The 17,542-nt window shown below is 40.2% G+C and overlaps 1 protein-coding gene across 1 annotated transcript in view; it reads left to right on the plus strand.

The window, feature by feature from the left end:
- The first annotated feature begins 10,259 nt into the window (after window positions 1–10,259).
- The window catches only part of LOC122397417, a 303,877-nt gene continuing 296,594 nt past the window's right edge, over window positions 10,260–17,542 (plus strand). Inside the window, exons 1-2 of the mRNA XM_043396570.1 lie at window positions 10,260–10,392; window positions 10,636–10,945. Of these exons, the coding sequence (XP_043252505.1) occupies window positions 10,694–10,945 (252 nt within the window). The 5' untranslated portion in view covers window positions 10,260–10,392; window positions 10,636–10,693. The remainder of the gene's footprint in view (window positions 10,393–10,635; window positions 10,946–17,542) is intronic.

Here is a 17,542-nt window from a genome sequence, read left to right on the forward strand (position 1 = left end):
GAAGATTCGATTCACTGTAACCAACAGGATATTAACGCAGCCTGCTCGTTTTAATCCGCTCGTATAGCCTTAGTGGAACATAGGGCGCAAATCTCACGCGTCAGATCCATGTTTGCCGCTACTGCGAATGAACGTAATAGATCCATCCGCAATGGCCAGATGTTGCAAATTTGATCGATATATGTATATCGACATGTATTTAGTTCCCCATTGGTGGATATAAACAAACTTTAATTCTTGTTACGTGGGAAAATTTTATATAACATTCGTGTCCTTAATAAATAGTCGAAATTAACCCTTTTAGTCCAGAAACACCTTAGAAAGTATACATTTTCGAAGACAGTTATTATAATAATTTTTTTTACCACTCGTTGCACGTATTTTTATTGAAATCCGTTGTGTCCACAGTTAAAATATATATTATTACATTAATCAAATTCGACATAAATTGCTAACAAATAATATTTACGAGTTCCGTACCGTTAACCTGGCGTTAAATTAAAGCTCGTAAAAAATGGTCCAAACGAGGACACTTTCGGCAATGATCGCGTAGAGCCGGTCAAGAGGATCTTCGAGCGCGATACGAGTTATCCGTCGCATTTAACATCAAAAAGCCTTTAAAGTCGTTAACGAAGCGTTCTTGTTCCCTGGGCGTTATCCGTTCGCCTGATTCTCGTTGAAAGTTAAAGTCGGTTCCAATTTCTGGTTGATATCACGGTTGGCTGGTAGAATCGAGTCGAAGTGTTCGGAGCAAATAGCGGGGTCGAACGTGCGCGCACCGGTCGGGAAAGACTTGGTTAACTGCAAAATTGCGGCACGGTCTCTCATGGAAATCGCGTCGACTCGCATTTACGCACAATCGATGCGTTTTGCCCTCCCACGATGGCGCAACGACAACTTGCTATGCGCTCGTTTCGCTACACACGTGCAAACGGACTTGTGGGTTCCAGGAGACACACAGGACGAGAAAGAGAAAGACAGTGCAATCGACGGTGTTGGAAGGACACGTGGACAGGGCCCCCCCCCCCCTCCCCTCGTCACGTACGAGTACGAGTGGGATAGGTCTGTACGATATGCAGCCATTTGCATACATATAGGGTCATTATAAATATACCGACTCCCTATATCCCTGTCTCTCCATCGTCCGGCCCATCAGGAGCAGAGGCGCTCGCAAACTGTCCGATGGCCCCGCTTATCCCGTTATTGCGCTCGCCGCCTTTGCAGTCACCATCTCTACCGGTTCCGGTCGTTTCCGAGTCTCCGGAGGACATTTCGGCCTCGAACAAGCGTTTTTCACGGGGGGATTAAAACGGCCACGGGTATACGCGAACAACCTTCGGGTCACCAGATTACAGGAAATGCTAAACAACATACGAATATACACGCTGCAGGTACGCGTTACGTGTTCTAGTACGTTGGCCAAAATATGGGATAAATATTTTTAACGGGGATACTGAATAGTATTTAGTTATTATACGGATAAAAGACCAGTAGTGTATGAGAGAAAGTGTAATATTTTTACAGCCGAGGTAGAGAACAGTGCTTATAGGGGGAGTTCCCTCAGTACCGGATGCTTAAGGTTTTTATTCAATTATTAAAAAAAAATAATATCAAGTCGTCCAATATGTTCGTGCCAAGTCCTGTACTACAACTTAAGGCAATATTTTAAACACGTAATGGAATTTTATGAAAAACAGTAAACCTCTTCTCGTTGGACAATGCCTTTTCTTCCTTTTGTATTAAAATGTACTTCAACGCTTTTCGTTAAAACGTTGACATTTTCAAATTGTTTGCTCACTAGCAAACCTGGAGACTGTTGTATTTTATTTCTTATAAGGCTCGGTTTTCTTATATGCTAACGAAAATATTCATGCAATCAGGCTCAAGTACGATCAAGAGAATTTCGTTCCGAAAGTCAATGTGGAATTCAAACTTCAAGCTTTGACACAATATCTATTTCTTTCAAATTTGTATGAATCGTTGATGTTGGTATATTTAAAATTTTAGAAATCTCTCGAACTGACAAATTTTGTTTGTTTTATCTTCGTCAATTTCAGAATATCGAACGGCACGAACTTATGGGACAACCTAATATTTTATGCATTCTATACTGTTTTATTTATAATTTAACATATTAGAAATCAATATAAAGCAACAAAATAAATAATATTATTATAATAGTTAACTGAAACTTTGGCTAAATTTTGGTATAGAATTTGAACAGATCATTATGTGTCCCCTAGTACCGGCATAGCATAAGTTTAGAACGCAACTCAAAACAGTTTCAATGTAATTTACAGCGATCGTAAATGTATTCGTGTACATACAAGCTTCGTGTACCCATTTTTCACAGCTACAATACTGAATCCAGTCTTCTTCGTTGCTTTCTAAACAAACCACGCAAATGGTTTCCAAGTTTCATTCTCCTAGTTTGAATGTTCAGGGTTTCTTACGATTATTTTCCAAATTTTTTGTTTGTTCTTTCATTCCCTTTTTGTTCTCTTTCTCCTTGGTCAATAATTTATTTATTTACTTCCACATCTTCTTGCCCTTGTCTCAGTTCTCTTTTTCTTGGCATTAGATAAGGGAGACACTTTCAGAATTATTTTGTAAATATTATCAGCAAAACTAGTAGATAGCTCTATAGAGATATCGAGACTTATAATTTAATTATAAATTGTAAACTTGATTTTTTAATGAGGAAATTTTAATGGCAAATAACTTAAGCCTTGTTGTATATTTATTAGCGTGAAAATTATAAACAAAATCAAAGAAAATTGTAGGATAATAATTGAGGCATTGGATGGAACAATTTAAAACGAGTATACGACAAATTATTATATAATAATGAGCTTACTCCATTCCAGTGTTTCTCAACGTGGAGCGTAGGTTCCTCAGTTTACAATTTTAAATACTTATTTAAAATAATTTTCCATTATTTTTATTCGATCCAAAGAGATTTTAAAACAACATTTTTCCAATTTTTCTTGATTATAATACCATGTTTCCTCGCAGATCGGAAAGTGAAAATAATATAATGTCTAGCAGAGGTATAGGAAAAAGAATATGACAAAGGTTATAAAGATATTTCCCTATTGTAAAAGAAAGCGAATACTTCTTATTATTGCACAGAGATAGTCAAATCGGAGATCTATGAAATTGACACTAAAACTAAACGATAGAAGTTCTTATCCAAGAGAAGTACATTTCGAGGCAGCATATTGCTTACTGACTTTTCCATTTACGTAGGAAGCACTCTAAAAGAGAGAAACTGATGATCTTAAGTAATCCTGTCTTCGTTCGTAGTAGCCTATTTTTTTAAATTTTATTACAGGCACATTACACGTAATTACTTAACGAATCTTCCTGCAGAATGAATTCCTTCCTTACTTATCCAGTTTTTCTTTAACCATATTTTCGAAGACATTAATTTTTCATTCTATCTCCGAAATAGTGTAAAATAGTCTAGTTGTTAATAACCAAGCAGTACAAAACCCAATGAAAAAAATAAATTCGATGCGTTTACAAGTTCTAAAGCACACAACGCACAGTGCGTCGAGCTAAGAGGAATTGAGGGACAAAACACAAATATTAAGATTTTTTAATTTATTCGTGCATGTTTTAAAAGATTATAGGAATATGAACATTCGTTTTTACAAACAAACAGCAAAAACATAATTAAATAATAAATAAACTTTACTGTGCATTACTGCAATGTAATATAATATACAGGGAGTTCGGCCACCTCTGGGGGAAATTTGAATGGGAGTTGAATGGGATTTGAACCTGAACTACAGGTCAAAATAAGATGAACATCAAGAATAGCAATTTGTTGATTGAAGTTTCGTTAAAAAGTTATTAACGTTTAAAGTTCCATACCGATCGGAAAATTTTTCGGCGAAATGAAAAAATTTCAAATGGTTCTGGAAAAAATATTTTCGGTTGTGGGGGTCAATTACAATCATTTTTGGTGAATACATATACCCTCGAATTCATACGCGTTTTCGAGAAAAAAATTCAGAAAGGTAGACAAATTTTTCAAAAATTTCAAATCGATCTAAAAAAATTGTTTTTAGTTACGGGGGTCTATTACAATCATTTTTGGTGAATACACATACTCCCGAATTCCTACGCACTTTCGAGAAAAAAATTCGTGTAGGTGGAGAAATTTTATTAACAATTTTTATCCATAATTTTGTTAATAACTTTTTAACGAAGCCTCAATCAACAAATTGGTATGCTTAATTTTCGTTTTATTTTCACCTTTAAAATCTCTCATTAAAATTTTTCCCAGTGGTGGTCGAACACCTTGTATACACGGAAAAGTAACAAGTAATAATTTTGGATATATGTAAATATATTACTTTTTCTTTGGTCTGTATCGCTTATAAACCATCGGTCGAAAGTAGCTTTATTTGTGAGCGATCGTGAATGACCTAAATAAATAATTATAAAATATTAAGGGGCAAATGGGAGCACACAGAGTCTTTTAGTAAAGTCTAATCAAAGTTAGGAAAAATGTGTAACTTCAAATTGTTCATGGAATTTAAAGGAAATTTGAAGGGAGAAAGAAACAAAAATTCAAAATAGAGAATACTTACTTGAGCAAAATGATCCATTGAAAATAATAAAATGATATTCTCTTTATGATACAGAATTGTTACCTTGTTTGTAAGATATGCGACAACTAAACTATGCCACTCAAGAAATTTCCTCTCCTAAGACTCTCCTTCTCATCATAATACTATCTAACAACGTGTCTGTGAATTGCATTATTGCCGATAAGCAAGTTGATTCTTTTACTTTTGTCCCTCTTCGACGCACTGGGCGACGCGAGAACGATTTCGCCGAAACGCGTGCAATCTTCTGGTTCAATGGAAATAAATAAGAATCGTTACAGGTTTGAACGACAGGTCGAAGAAACTGCACGGAGCAGCGACAAGTGACGGTAACGACGCACAGCGTTCGAGTGACGCGTGAAAGGTTCTTAATGGCGCGTCTATTATCACGGGGTTGCCGTGGCATTTCGTGGTAACAGATGAAAAATACTCGACGCTCGGAAACCGCGTGATCTAGGAACGACTGTGACATAACGCGAACGCGTTTCTATTAACCTATTAACATATTGCCCGGCAACCAATTGTAAACTCTTTTCTTCGTGCACACGTAACACGAAACGGTGCTATAAATGGCACCGCTGATGGGTTTGCGCAAAGCGTCAACGCTCGCGGGCCATGGTTAGGGGTAGCTGCGCATTACAAATGCTAATGGGAAGCGCATAGTAGATGCTCCGCATAGAATACATTACCGTCTCGTTCCTCAGTCATTAGCCGTGAAAATACGAAATTTACCGGACACAAAGTGCTGGCCGTGCCTACTGGTTGCGGTTTCTCTTGCGAAAACTATCGAAACGTCCGAATATACTCCCTACGGCGGTCTCGTTTCCTTAACCCTGCGGAGCTCGCGGTTCGAAAAGTTACACTGGAACTCCATTTGTCGGAACCCAACGGGGGAACAAGCAGTTCTTATAACCGGGTAGATTCGTATTATACGAACTCATCGATTATCCCTGCTGTAGAGTTTTTCATGTATTTTAGCCACGATTTAAGCGATCGAATACTCGATGAAAAAGTTTCGCGAATTAGACCCTCGAATGAAAATCTTCTCTATACGAATCAAACCTACCAAAATATTTAAAGTTTTTGGATACCACCTTTGGGGATAATTTAGGGAATTTAATTACGATCGAAATATGTTGGATATATTTATAAGAAATGTACCCTGCATTCAAGTTAAATGGTAACGAAAATAAATCGTATGGCAGAAGGTTAACGGTTTCCTATTTTTTAGATCACATTGAGAATGTTAAAATTACAATAGGTCGTTCACTTTTATTATTCGAATTATAATAATATTTTTCAAGATACTTGAGTATTCGAAATTACCAATAGTATTCCATGCGTGTTGCTTTTCCTCTATCGTTGCGGAATTATAGTTTAACTAACGGAGGACAAATGGGTGTACGAGTATTAGGAGAAGTCAATGGCAGTTCTACTGAAAGCATCAATTTAACAATTGTCGAGGTGGGGCATAATTAATAAATACTACTACGTACTTGTTCCGCGACACTATTGAAAATACGAAATGTTCAAATCACAGAGTGTATGTGTGCCGTCGAATGGATGGGCGTTGATGATTGGTTGATGGTCGATTGACGAGAATTCATCGAGGATTTAATTACAGGGACGTGCGTGATTTCTTCCAGGACAGTGACCGCGAGCAATTTTTAATTAACACACGCGACAAAGTGGACAAAAATGACGGGCGTCGATCGATGCCTCGGTAACCGCAGGCCTTTGGTTATTCCCGCCTCGTAGTCAACTAACGAAGACGAGGAGGAACAAATTAATTTGCTCCATCGAAGGGTAAAGGACAGAATTTTTTTCTTCAATTTCCTGCACCCTCCGTTGAAAAAATTAATATATAACGCTTTCGGTGCCTTTAGAATCGAAGGCATAATTGTGCAATTAATTCTGTGCCTTTCGTAGAATTTTGCACAATTTCACTTCACACGATTATAGTGTCATATTAGTTTCGATTAGTGAATTGAAATATAGTAATCACTCAAAACTGTTTCATCCATCGGAGAAATAATAATGGTATAATTGCTTTAAGTCACTGAAAGCGATGAAAATAATTCGAGTCGTAAGTTATATAGCTCTTTAGTTTTTAATAGATGTAGAATTTCGAGTATCGAGAGTCAAATTTAATCCTCTCTCTCTCTAATGTTTAGTAGGAAAACCAAATGATTACGAAAGGTAATTTCTATCAAAATTCAAGTACATTTTAAGTCAAAAAACATGTACAACGTGTAAAGATTCGTTGAAATTAGTAACAACTAAATTAAAGAAAAAATAAGTAATTATGTGGTTTTAAAATATTTTTCTATCTTATAGGTCGAAAAGTGAAACTAAAATTTCCATACCAATTTCTGTCAGTCATGTTATAAAAAGATATCGACTAAAACTCCGCGATTGTTCGTTGTCTAATCGTTTCGCGCAAACATATTCAATACTTTGACTCACCATATACCTGGATTTTTCACTATCGAATTAAAAATATAAATTCTCAAGCCGAGATATTGAAGGAAATAAATCTGAATGGGATTCATGAATTAAAAAAATTCCGTTTCAATTGTCGAAGAATAAAACGATTCATAAAAAATGTTGCTACTCTGGTCTGTTAACGAACGCGTTAATCGCGGTGGAATTTAACATAGGCACGCCATGGGGGATTTAAATCACTAATTAGACGTTCGATTCGTTTGGACACAGATTGAAACCCGTTGAACAGTTCCTAATGCACAATAGGCGGCCGATAATTTCCCGCAAATTTCTATTAAAAAAACTGTTGAAAAAAAAGTTATAATGAAAACGTGCTGGAGGTAAGACAATACTGAAAGCAGTACCACGAGCAGCCGTTTCCAACCCCCGCAGCAGGGCGCTTTGCGCGCCCTCGGTCTCCCAAACGTCCGATCTACCCTCTCTTCCACCACTTGGAGGAAACGAAGGAACGAACCAGGCTCCCTCCACCTACCACCCACTCGCCCCTCCAGCCCGGCGGACCACCCCTCCAGTTACCACCGCCGCCGCTGCCGCCGCCGTCGTCGCCACCACCGCGATACATTGCGATACACGGTTCTTGTCTCCACGCTACCTACCTACGTGCAGGTCACAGCGCTCCACCAAATCCATAGCTCGTTGCTCACTAGGCCACTAGGCAGCATCGTCCTTTCATTCCTCCTCCACTTGTTCATCTTTTCCTACTTTTCACCCCCCGCCTCTCCCCCTTCGAGACCCCGTCGCTTCGGTGTTCGCGTCAAAGGTTCAGTTATCTTCGTCTTCGCGCCGACCACAACCACCCACACAGTCGCAAGGCGTAAACACAACAACGCGCACGGTGACGCACGCGTACGGAGAAGCACGTTTACGATCCAATTCGTTTTTACGTTGTATTCCCGGTGTGATCTTGATCCAGCGGGATCATTTCTCGGCCGACGTCCGTTCTACGCGCGAGTGTCGATCCTGGAGTGCGTGATACGGGAGTACGACGATTGTGAGTGGTGTCTCGAGTGCGTTGTTTGAGTGTTTACTTGGTTCTGACAACCGAGGAACCGGAGCACGTGCGCCACGAAGAATCAACCGATCCGTAAGATTCGTGCTACCCCGTCCGTCGGCTCGACGTTTCTCTCGCGGAACACCGGATTCGAGCAATTTTATTCCGTTGACAAAGTGTATACCGATTCGGGGTAATTGTTTTGAAACACCGATAAATCAGTGGCCCCTGTCTTTTTCACAAGTTAGATGTTACAAGAGGAATAATCGAAACAAGTTACTCTCTTCACTGTGATCACTATCTAGTTTCTCTTTCTTACAACGCAAACACCTCCGCTGTGGCTTATTTCGCTGTTGACACTACGTTGGGAAACACAACGAATAAACGATCAGCGAACTTGGAATACCGGAATAGAAGAAGAACGACGCCGAGAAGAGATATCGACGCCCCAAGAAGAGCGAATCTCCGCGAGTCACGCGGAAAGGCTCGACGAAAGTAGTCGAACTCAAGGCAGTGCGAGCCACGTGAAACTGGTCGGTATTTTGCCGGGCCGTACTGCTTGTAGAACCCCGAAACCCCTTGGTTTCCCGCGCACAGCACGAGCTGTGCACACACAACCACCTCGACCAACCAACCAACGAGTCTACCCACCGCCACCAGCGCCTACACACAACAACCCAACGAAGCATCCCCCACTCTGAATCGCACAACAGCCTGAACGGAAGTGCTAGTCAGTCGACGAGCGACCTTCCAACATTACGGGTTAGGTTCCCTCTTTTTCCACCCGTTTCTACTTTGTCCTCGTTTACAGAATCGCGAGGACATCCTGCCTAATCGAGTTCGACGCGGCGAAACGGGAAAATAACACGATAGACACACCGGTCGTATCTCGTGACTAGGAAGCTCGTCGTAGCGCGATGACGCAGACCGTTTCACGGAGGTAGAAGGAATAAATAAAGTTAGACCGAGCTGGGGAAAATATAAAAATGCAATTCTGACAGTTAGCGAATCTTTTGAGAAAGTGTTGTCGCGATGATTTAGTGATTTGCCCGGAACCGTGCCGCGATACAACGCCGTTAAACGTGTAATAACATCGAGCGTAATTGGTGAAAGTAAAAAACAGTGTTTCCAAGTACCCATCGACAGTAAAAGTGTGCAAGCTTTTTACGATCGCTGGATAAAAATATGTACGAGTAGTTTGAGAGAAGCTGTTCGACGAATACAACCAACACGAGGAATAAACGTGCAATCAATTGTGAACTTGTTGAACGAACCCAGCGTCGCGTCTTTGATACCGGCTCGTGCCGCAACACGATCGTTCGGTCGAATCGAGGAAAGTTTTTGTTAAGGAATACGAGTGAACGTGTCGCGTCAAAGAATAGATTCGCTGTTTGTATTTGCAGCAGCGAGCCGAAGGATCGACGTACTGGAGTTACTCAAGTCGACCACGTGGTTATGACTGTGCATCGAAGTCGAGAGTTTTCGATAGAAAGCGATCCTGTATCGTACACGAACCTCGAAACACCGATAAACCGTCTAAATACGCGAAGGTTATCGTAATCGCAATTATACGTTCGGAGGAAGGCACGCGCGTCGACGGGATTGAAAATTAAGTGAGCGGTCGACAAGTCGACGCGAAACGATCGAAATTAATCGCGAGAGAGTATAGAAGTCGGAGTGAAGCGAGTAAATATCGCGCGAGAAAGGAGAAGGTGCGTGACTCGAGGATCAACGGTGGTTAGAAAAGAGTGCTCCAAGTTGTTTGCCACGAGGAAAGCTGCAAAGTAGCAAGATCCCGCCCGCAAGAGGTCGCGATTTGAAAGAGGCCCAGGTGGAAGTGTTCCAGTCCGGGTCAACGATCGGAGTCAGTGGGTCGTATCAGAGATCCCATTTAGGAGGGTGGGTGCAGTGGTGCAGTGGTTGCAGGAGGGCCAGCGAGGTTGGGGTGGCCTCGTCCAGAGGCGCCTTGGTTCCGAGTGCGCCGGGCCCCGGGGCTGCGGTGGTGGGTTGCCTGGTTGGGGTGTACCCGTGTTCTCCCTCCTCCACGGGGCCCAGGGGCCCCATAACTCATCACCCCCAGTCAATCCCGAATCAGCAACAACCGATTGGCTGTCGTGCCTGTTGCTGTGTGCATAGCAATCACCAACCAGCTTCGGTCCAGTTAACCAGTCAGCGAGGCGGCCTATCGCTGAGGGTAGCGAGGGTGGCGTCCACCACCTCCGTCCGAGCCGCCCCCTACGCCCACCCCCAGCACCAGGAGCTGGGGCAGGAGTGCAGGTAACAACAAATCACTAAACATACATTCTAGCTTCGCTTCGACACGTATAGTAATACCACTACTACTACTACTATTGTACTTCCATTACTACTACTTTTACTACTGCTACATCCGCTTCTACTTTGTTGGTCCTCGACATCGGCAGTACAATATAATAAGACTATACGTAGTAGCACGCCGAAGTAACAAACACGGTTGACGGAATAAAAAGAATTATCCAAAACCAAAAACGCACGAAAAAGGTGTAGGGAGGAGACGGGGGCATTGGGTGGAGGTGGTGCGCACATCCTCGGCAGCCCGATGCTGTTCGTCCCGTTCACGGTGCCCACCTTCCCCGCGACGCATCATCAGACGACCCACCCTGCGCATCAGACGCATCATCAACAGCTGCAGGCCACTACCCAGAATCCGGTTCAGCAGCCGCAACAACTTACCCAGCTCAATCAGCTGAGCCACCTGAATCACCAAGGTATCGTGTCGGCTACGACCAACCAGCCGACCATACATAGCACCAGCTGTTCGCCGCAGCAGCAATCAACGACCCCCAACAAGGTAAAATAATACCACGATTTTCTTATCCTCCTCTGTCTCGATCGGTCAATGTTATTATCGTAACAGGACCGAAAGAAGCATGGAAAGGACCATGTTGAAAATCCTCCATCTTCTGCCTTGCTTGGAAATTATTTCGTAGCATCCTCAGCTGCAAAATATCCATTTTGGCCGGAAACTATGCGAAAAGTTATGAAAAATACGTTTGAACATCCGATTATAATTCGTTTGGTATTTGTTTTTTCTTAAGATTTTTCTTTAACTAACTCTTCCATCATTTCCAGACAAAACGAATACTTTTTGTTTTCAATGCTGTGATTGAATTCGTTATGGAAGAATTCCTGGGCAACGTAAAAAGTCGACGATTTTTAACATTTAACAACGAAACCAATTGTTCTATACATTGTCGTGCAACGATTAGAGGAATATCTCGCATGCAACAATCCTATAATCCATCATTGCTGATCGTGACAGTTAAAAAATAATGTGCGTGTCTCAATAGCTAGGACAGAGTCGTTTATCATCGAGTTACCAGAATTCCAGTTCGCTGATTTACACATCAGTGGTACAATTCAAGCCATTCGGTTAAACGTAAAATCGGACCTGACGAACTATAAATGAAATAACAATTCACTGCTTATATGATTTACTCTGCCCACATGCTATTACATTAACCGGCCCTGCCCCGTAGTATAGTTAATAAAAACAACTTTAATGCCAGAATGTACAGAAACTATTACGAATATCGCGCACGCAAATCTTGTTCCTACATAAAACGTTATGGATTGTTATACACGTTTTATCAACGTGTCAGTTGATAAATTTCTTTAACTTCAAATAAAAATTCGAAATTGTCAGCGGTTTTTCTCTTTGCAGTGTTATGACGAGTTCTTCCACTTCGTATTATTAATATTTTCAAGTTCGTAAATATTTTAATATTGCTATGAATGAGCTATAGGTATGATTAAATCCACCTAGCTGAACAAGAACTCCGAACTCCGGTCATACAAACGAAAAGTTTAAAGTAGTGTGGATAATCGATGGAGTTCTATTATATGAACCTGCCCGGTTATAAGAACTGCTTGTTTACCGTTGAGTTCATATAATAGAGAACTACCGAGATTTAATGTATGCCTGTTTCTACCAGACCAGTTAAAATAACTGGTTATTTATAAAATCCTTATTACGCAAGGAAAATGAATATTTTTACAGTTTTTATGTTGTCAAAAAAGTTATACATAATTATACGTATTAATTATAATTGTATATTTATACTACTTAGATACGCATGCGATCGAATACTATTTTCCATGACGTGTCTGTCCATTAATAACTATTTCTACTTGTGCTCAAGCCCAAGTTGTACTTTATTGTACGCACACACAATGAATTTTCAAAGTCGATTACCTCGAAAACGAATTTTATTTCTTCATGTAGAATCACCCCCTTTACGGTTGTACCATTGATACTGGAATACCCTGTATAGTATCCAGATATTTATAGCACCGAGGTCGAAAATATCTGAATTGAAAGCCGATCCAGCTTTTACGGTATATTTTCTTACCGATATAATATTTACATTTTACGTAGATTATATTTATAAACTATCCTCGATTGTCTTTTGTATTATGTATGCAACGTAATTCACCTTTATATCGCCTTCGATATAGTGGTTTTCGATCCTTGTAAAATATAGATAAAATACCGGTATTTCGATGTTTCGATTTCTATAAGGATTATCATGGTGCATGCGATCGATATTTACCGGGTGCAAGTCCCTAGTCCTAACGTTAAAGTCGCGCTGCAAACGAAGTATAAAAAAACAGTGTATACGAATACACTATCTGGGTTGGCTGTCGGTTCACTTTGACGTTGTCATGTTCAGCGTTAGGGATACAATATGCTTGTAGGTGAATCACACAGAACTGTCGCGTGATCCTCGCTATCAGATCGCATGTATCCGTCTAACCAGTACCACGATCTTATCGACAGGTGGTATATCGGTATAAAGGACATAATAACACTTAATTGATATCTATCCATATCGTCATCTCTAACGAAGCCCGATAACTATACCGCGGTACAGTTTCCTCTTCGATGTCTCAACGTTTGCAAGTAGCTTCTTGTTCACGGTATCGTCCTGGAGCGTCGTATTGCTTCCTTCATTCTTCTCGCCCGCGTTTCCTCATAGCGACGCGCTTTTATTATCCTGGCCAGGATTCAAGTCAATTTTCTTTAGCGAGCCATAACTCGCCCGGCGAGTTTCTCTCGGGGCTAGCGTCTTTGTCGAGACACGCAGCGAACGCGACGCGCTGCCGTTGCCAGCGAGAACTTCCTTTAATTCTTAAAGTCTGGCAGTCCGCGGGTGGTGTTTCCTCTTGTGGCGCTACGACGCTACACCAGAATCAGCACGATATTCCACGAAACGATACGACCCTCTCCGCGTTGGCGCCGGCTCGCCGATGAGAAGAAAAGACGTATGTATCGTGTTCTCGTGCGAGTTATCAATTATCAACGCCCGGGGAACCGGACGTACGGAACGGTGGGTGGGACTAACGGCATCGCGTGAATTTATCTCTCCATCATTGTTCGGGAGCATCGGTAAATTAGGATGGATTGATGCGTCGAACTTTTCGAATCGCTGGGAAATTATTCCGAGGCTTCTTGAGAAACATTGAGAGCCATTTTGGATCGAAACGCAGCGCGTTGCTTCGCCAATTCTTTTTAATTCCGTTTCATAAAATAATACAAAGTTTGGTCATTAAAATCTACGATACAAATATCGTGATAGCGCATGGTCTATTTAAGGGTTAGAGATATTTCCAATTCCTGGTATTCTCGTAAAAGTTTAAAGTGAGATTTTATCGTTAGTTTCAACAGAATCAGGGCTAATCGTTATTATTTGGCTTCTTGTTTACCTCGCCTTGGAAACGTAAATATAGTAACGATTTTGAAGGTTTAATTTACACTTTGTGGCAATATGATCTATACCACGCGCAGAGAGTTCAATTAACCAACTCTCTGATAGCTTTAGGCATCCAATTTCCAATAAGCATCGATCTATTTATTTACAAGCCCAATATAAAGGCTTGTAAAATTATTTTCCATCTCCTCAACGAACTTAAGAACTTCGTTGTGCTATTCTTTCTCACCATTGTAAAACATATAAACCTCTGTGGTTTCAAATGTTTAATAAAAAAAAATAATTATCAGTTACATGTTTCCAAACATCGAGGAAGTGAGATGCTATCGTATAATAGAGACATTTCTGGGAATCGTTACAAAATAATCGAGCATAATTAACGGTGATAGAAGTAAACCTTTAGGTTAAAGTGCAATTTTCATCCAATAAAGGGACAGAAGTTTGCACGCTGGCCTTCGCGAAAGAATGACGAAGCGATACAGAAGGAAGACACGAGGGAGGAGAATAACAGAATTTATAAAGCGAGGGAAATAGCTGATACCCCGGGTAGAAGGCTGTAGAGGAGTAGGACGACTTTGAGAGTTGTTCGCGTAACTTTATTAATTAGAGGCCGTTAGTCCTTGTTGCTCGATACACCTTATATACCTACCACGGTCATGGCTCTCTCGTACAAAGAACGAGCATCTCGTCCTTCATCTGCTCTACCTCCGGGCGTCTTCTGCAACCTTCTTACTTATACGTCCCGCGAATCGATCATCGTCAACGTCCATGGTAGTTTCCGATGGATCGTTCCTCTCAAAAGATCGTGGTTCCTTTATTGTGCATGGAACAATTACTTGGATGCTATCCCTGTCGGGTCACATATACGCTTTAAGTAAGTTATGAATTCAGGGGGAAATTCAATTGATGCGGCGTGACATCGTATTCTAATACCGTAATCGCCAAACTGCACTGAATATTTACATTTAATATGATATGCAAAAATTCAGATAAATTGATCATCGAGCCTCCTTGTTGACACGAAAATTAACAATTGTTTTGTTAACACAATGAGACTTTCGTATCCGCGGTTTGTTAGAGTAAAGAAAAAGAAAACAAAATAAGAAATGACAATTTCGAATGAACAAAGGAAGAAATTATTGTGCTGATAAAATTGTATACCTTAGCGATCAAAGTACAATTTATTTTTATTTTTCAATATTATACACAAGGATAAGACAATAAATAAAATAAGTTGGAGAGCAGTGGAGGTGGTATTGATACTATTCATAGTTCTGTAAAGGTATAATGCATCGGGAAATAATCAGCAAAATGTCGGTCTCTAAGAGGAAATTGTTCAGATTGATATTGGATAAAAGAAAGTTAAGGGAAACAGATTCTTCAGATTCTTGAAACATTCTTCTTATGAAGTGTAGAACTTAAGATTTTACAAGGAAGACAAGAATTGCTAAAATTGGAACAAAATTATAAAATAACGATGCTTCAACGTCGAAGTAAGGATCTTTCTATTAAAATTTATAGTTTTGATTATAATGAGAAATGGGGTTTTGTTAGGGCGTGGGAGTAACGTTATACGGTTGTTTCTGGAATTTGAGAAACGAGTTCGCGAAATAATGCTATACTCGGCTTCGCTCGTACCATACAGATTGTATCGATTCAACGCCTTTATGGCAGGTACATAAGATGAGAATAATTACCTCATTACGAGGGCGTGTCAACACGGCCACTATTACAGTGGTCTACTATTCTAGTAAACCGACTTTTTCTGTATTTCGTCAGATTAGCAAGTCGTTACTTGGTAAAACGAATCAGGGAAACTAGGGCTTTATTTCAAATAAAATATCAGATTATTTCAAATAATTATTTTACAAATAATATAACAAATTTTATTATTTATTATTTTATATCGATATTATTAATATAAGATTTAACCTTTAACGGGATAGTATACTTTTATAACACAGGCATATAGAAGAGACAAAAAGACTCATCATTTGAATAATTGAAAATACAAATTTTTAAATATTTCAGATTTTTGTAATTCATAGTTTATTAGTTCCCCAATTCTGTAATAGTAAAAAATATAATAATAATGATAATCATTATCAATATCATCATTTTCATCCGAATTTCCTCTTTACTTAATTTTTTATTTGTCTTGAAAACTATAATTATAAAACAAGATGTTTCCGTAAATTCCCCGAAAAATTTTATTCTAAAATGTCATAGTACTATGAAATTATATACAAGAGTCTTATAGTCTAAAATACAAGAATCTTTTAGTCTAACTCTTGTATACGTCTGTGTTATTTTTATAGTTCTGAATATTTTTTATTTAAGAAATAGTAAATTATTTTAAAATTTATTTTTAAATACCTTACCGATGGTCTTCAAAAGCTGCAAAATGAATAATTCTGCTAAACTATTTTTTCGACTACTTTTATTGCTATAAAAACAAAAATAAGTCAAAAAGTCTCTACTATACCGTTGAAGCTATTATTTTATGTTCAGTTTAAATAAATCATTTTCAAATGCTTTTTTCCATCTCAGTTCTTTCTATTATTGCCCTAAATAAAATATAGTAAGTAAGGGATCGTTAATGGGTGTCAGTAATAGGAATGTTTGCTTTACATCGTTGAAAAAATGATTCTTGGAATCATTTTCGACGAAATTAGCGACAGAAAATTGCGAACCATAGTCGAGATCGTCGTGGAAAAAAATTAAAAGTTACGAGTTGCGCGTTACAGAGCGGAGGTCAAGCGCTTGAATCCTCTGAAGTTGAACTTTGACGCTTTTCTGAACATTGTGCTCTATAGGTACTCATCTTCTTTCCAGTGTTCCCGGCGATGTTCTGCTTTCTTCAAGTACATAGTTTGCGGGAATAAGATTCGAGGAAACGAGTACACATTTTATTCTATTTCTTTAAATAATGTTGAAACGTCGCGTAAGAGTATTTGAACGCAGTCTTCTATCGAATACCTCTTCTTTGAAGTTTCCATCGAGAGCGATAAGTCGCGACGTAGGCACCGTATAACTGTAACGGTGCGTTATCATTTTGTCCAGCGGCGAAAGAACGCGGGTAGAAATTGGTGGTAAATCCTGATGTTGGTCGACGCACCAGGTGGCCGTTGCTCCGGACCCGAGGTTGCTGTAGCGCGAGAGTTATTGCAATTCGCTGGCTGGTTACGCTCTCCGTTCCTTTCGTCACCACGTGCATTTTCTCCGGGCGTCTATTAGCGTCGTCGTGCGAAAAACACTACGCGAAAATGTAATTATGAGCCGGTCGGGCAACGTAACCGGCGGAAGAAAGGAGCGGCGGCTCGCGACAAAGGATAACCGGATAGCGCTAGCCATAATTAGGAAATTGCTTTTCGCATATAAAAATGTATCGCGGCGAAGAAAGCGCAGAAGGAACTCATTACGGGAAGAATTGTTGGGAGTGGTGTTAGGGGTTCGAGTGGAATGAGGAGGAGGAGGAGGGAGGGGGGGGGGCTAGGGGTTGGAGGAGAGAAGTTGGCTGGGGGCGGAGACGGGGATGGTCGGGGGACGGTGGTGAGTGGAACGGGGGCCTGCGTAGCCGTTTTCAAGGGAAAGCGACGCGGAGGTTGCTCATGGTGGAAAGGAGTGAGGCGCGCAAGGGGAAGATCAAAGCACTGGAGATGATTTCATTACGACAC

The sequence above is a fragment of the Colletes gigas genome, unplaced genomic scaffold, assembly GCF_013123115.1.
Source record: "Colletes gigas isolate AHSC1104 unplaced genomic scaffold, ASM1312311v1 Colletes_gigas_Sc00009, whole genome shotgun sequence".
NCBI classification, from domain to species: domain Eukaryota; kingdom Metazoa; phylum Arthropoda; class Insecta; order Hymenoptera; family Colletidae; genus Colletes; species Colletes gigas.